A 4111-nucleotide genomic window follows, 5' to 3' on the forward strand; every position below is an offset into this window, starting at 1 on the left:
TGTAAAATTTTAATAGTATTTCTCAGATTCTGACATAATGAAGATTAATGGTTTCAATGGTGACTGATCCATAATGTTTGGCTGTTAAGGGCTCAAAATGAGTAGCACTCTTATATTTTTCTGTGACAGACATGCTGTAAATGAAAAGTAAAGCTTTGGTTTAAGTTTCTAAGATTTTGGTATTTTTGATTTCCAAAACATGACCTAGCTTTTCTTGTCTGACAAACATATTTTTTTCCAGGATGTAAAGGAAATCTTAGGGAGCATATTGGATTTGTGGAGAAAGGAAGAATTAAGAGGGAAGGGAAGAAGAATTGGGTATAGAGAGTTCACACTGTTCTGACCCTTGGTTTTTGATGGGGGATAAACAATTTTTGTCTTTTCTCTATCTTTCCAGCCTTACTCCTTATTCCGAAATTGAAGAAGTTCCACAGAGTGTTTCTCGGTGTCTTTAAATATTCCAGTGTTTATTGACAATGTCTTGTGTTTTTCAATATTTGAAATGCTCTGCCCATTTATTCACCTTTCCCCACTTTGCTTTTTTGTACTGGGGATTTCATCCAGGACCTTGCACTTGCAAGGCAAATGCTCTACCACTTACATAGCCCTTTTGCTTTTATTGTGTTTTGTGATAGGCTATTGATAACTTGTTTGGACCAGACTCAAACTTGCAATCCTCTTGCTTCATGCATAGCTGAGATTATAGGTGTGTGCCACTATGCTTGGCTATTTACTCTTTCGAAACTTTGTCTATAAATGTCATTCTTCAGGATGACTTTATGTCCTTTGTCTAAGAATTCTTTTCCAATTCCTTATCTATCCATCTATGTATCTATCTATCTATCATCTATAGTCCTCTTCTGAAAACTAATAGGAATTTTTAACTCCTTGTCATTGTCCATTGTCAGGCTTATTGAATTGTTATTTATTCCACCATTGGGGTATCAGTTCATTGAGGAAGGTGAAAACTGTTATCTTAAAACCTGAATTCTCCTGGGAGAACATATCCTGGGATTAAATATGCATCTGGTCAAAGAAATTGATAGAAACCAAGTGTTTTGCCCCTAGTCAATGCTGTCATTGGTATCAAACAACAATCCTCATTACTTTTTTGAGTGCTATGTGGAAAATGGGTAGAAAAGAGAAGACTAACCTGATAATCTTTTAGGTCATCTCCCGGCTATGATATTGCATCATTTAGTTCTTTCCACAAGTGAATTTTGTCCCTTATTTTCTTCAAACCTCTTTTCATATCTTTGTTCCTTAGGCTATATATGAAAGGATTCAGCATGGGAGTCACTACAGTGTACATAACTGTGGCTACCCGGTCCTTCACCACTGAGTACATGGACAAGGGCCTGAAATAGACATAGATGACACTTCCATAGAACAGAGCCACTACAGTGAGGTGGGAGCCACAGGTAGAGAAGGTTTTCCACTTCCCTGCTGCAGAGGGGATTCTGAGCACAGTGACGATGATTCTCAGGTAGGAGAAGAGGATGCACAGGAAGGGGGTCACGATGACAGCCAGAGTCTCAGTCATGACCACAATCTGGCTAGAGGATGTGTCAGAACAGGACAGCTTCAGCACAGGCTGTGTGTCACAGAAAAAGTGCTTAATGACATGGGAACCACAGAAAGAGAGGTGAGACATGAGTAGCACGCGGAACAGGGAGTGTAGATGGGAGATGGTGCAAGAACCCAGCAGCATAAGGAGGCAACGCTGTGAGCTCATCACCACATCATAGTGGAAGGGGTTGCAGATGGCCACCAGTCGGTCAATAGCCATGGAAGCCAGCAGGTAGCTGTCAGTGTTCCCAAAGGCCATGAAGAAGTACATCTGGACCAGACATCCCACATAGGAAATATCCTTTGTCTCTGACAGTAAATTCACCAGCATCTTGGGCACAATGACTGTTGTGAAGCAGATATCCATGAAGGACAAATTGCTAAGGAAAAAGTACATGGGGGTGTGGAGCCTAGAGTCAGAATGGATGGCCAGGATGATTAGCATATTCCCCATTGTGGTTATCAGGTACATGAGGAGGAAGATGGCGAAAAGGGGTTTCTGCAGCTCTGGGTTGGAAGAGAGGCCCAGGAGGATGAAACCAGATGTGCTGCTGCTGTGGTTCTTCATCTCCATGTCTCTGGACAGGTTTTAAGAAGTTGTGGGAGAGATGTGAAGGGCAATTTGATCCAGACAACTTCTTTCCTAACATTAGTCCTATAAAAATTGCAGTACTATTTATTAGGATTTGAAGAATATTTACTTTGATCAACTATAAACAAGTGCTTAGGGTATAATATTCAATCAGGGATGTTCAAAAACTCTAATCACCTTCTCAATTAAAAATTGAAAGTTTCCCAAATGTGGGTAGCATGTTTTATATAATTTACTTGTGTTCTTCTTCTTTTTCATTTCTAAACATTCTTTTTAGATGGTTCCTTGCCCAACTCCTTAGATTCAGAGTCTCTCTCTCTCTCTCTTTTCCCCTCTCCTAGAAGGAGGAGTTGCTGAGTCTTACCCTGAATCAGAATGTTTTTCGTGCAGTGGATCGTCATGAATGAGCTCCTGTCATTCTGTGTGTCTTCCTCCTCATAGTTGTAGAGTAGTGGTTACAATATTGATAGTGGAAAACTGAACATCAGAATTAATCAGTGCTCCTTGCAACCCACAGAATTCAGATGAGACTTTCTTATATCTTCAGAACAAAAACCATTTAATGTTTATTTAAGCATTTCTTTAAAAAATTTTTTTAAATTTTTGTGCTGGGAGTGGGTACATTGTGGCAGTTACAAAGGTTCTTACAATGTATCAAATATATCATACTTGAATTCCCCCCTCCACTTCTCTCCCACATTCCCCCTCCCCTGATTCCTGGAACAGTTTCAACAGGTATCATTTTTGCATTTATTTAAACATTTCTGCTTGAATAATATAGTACTTATCATTATTTAAGAACATAAAATCTCAAATTAATAAAATTCAATGCATCTCTAATGGGACTCTGAGGGAGTGTTTAATGGATTTGAGAAGATTGTTCTAAGATTCATTAGAGGGTAGATGGTAAGGAAAGACAAGACAATTTTGAAAAAAATTAGGATAATGACAGGAAACTTTTAAAATCCCAAACCCAGGCACACAACAATTAACAATGAGATATTGGCACATACAGAGAAAAAGAAATCAGTGTGGCTCATAAAGAATTCTGCATATCTGTATTTATTCATAGCTAGTGATTCTGCTGTACAGGGACCTTATTATGTAATAATGATTGATTATTAAATTGGAGTATTAAATTAATGCAACTTCTGACAATTAGTCAAATATTTAAAAAATAGGCAAGGTTTCTATCTAACTCATAAATCAAAGTAAAACTCAGATGAAAATTTTAGTTTTCTACCAGTAACCTACAAGTGACGAGCATTTTCTGTAATGGGGTTTAGCCATTATTAATGGTAGTCTTGTTTTTAATCTTTTTTTAAACATAAGATTTACTGTGTATATTTTATACAGAATTGGATTACAAATATGTTTTTGTGTTCTATTTTTTTTTGCAGTCTTTTAAGTGCCATGCTAGTTCTTTTTCACTATATAAAAGTTCTCTCAAAATACTTAGTAGGGGAATAAGTTGGTGGACCATCGGAATGATTGGTATTTTGTCTCTAAGAAATAATTTATTTTGCATAAGCATGTGGTCAGATCATTTTATGCATGTGCAGCCAGGATTGAATATTATGTATTATGCTTGTTCAGTGCTGGTACATTTATTTTGTAAATTTTTTTGTTTTGATTTTTTGTCATGTAGATACTGCCTTCATCACTACAGTGTAATCTGTATTTGTGTACTTTTTTATACATTAAAAATCTTTAAATAAAATGTTTAATACCCCCCCAAAAAAGTAAAACTCAGACGAATAAACTAAAAGTAAAAATCCAAACTATAAAATAAATTCTAGTCAACAATAAAGAAACTTATTTTTAGGGTTTCAGAATTTGAATGCTAATCTAAGAAAGAATTGAAGTGTAGAAAAATGACAAAATATTGTACCTAAAAATTTGAAAATTATGCTAAGCAAAGTTAAAATATGAACCATTGACTCACAGAAA

At 36.4% G+C, this 4111-nt stretch overlaps 1 protein-coding gene across 1 annotated transcript; it reads right to left on the bottom strand.

Moving 5' to 3' along the window:
- Window positions 1-1180: 1180 nt before the first annotated feature.
- On the bottom strand, window positions 1181-2226 carry LOC109675374 (olfactory receptor 1L4-like). The gene has a single exon (XM_020152098.2). It carries the CDS (start codon window positions 2141-2143, stop codon window positions 1181-1183), a length of 963 nt encoding a protein of 320 aa, XP_020007687.2. The 5' UTR covers window positions 2144-2226.
- Window positions 2227-4111: the final 1885 nt, after the last annotated feature.

Source organism: Castor canadensis, chromosome 13, assembly GCF_047511655.1.
Source record: "Castor canadensis chromosome 13, mCasCan1.hap1v2, whole genome shotgun sequence".
NCBI lineage: Eukaryota > Metazoa > Chordata > Mammalia > Rodentia > Castoridae > Castor > Castor canadensis.

What these genes read in the sequence shown, in the direction of transcription:
- LOC109675374 (XM_020152098.2), bottom strand. Translation starts at nt 2,143, where the DNA reads ATGGAGATGAAGAACCACAGCAGCAGCACATCTGGTTTCATCCTCCTG.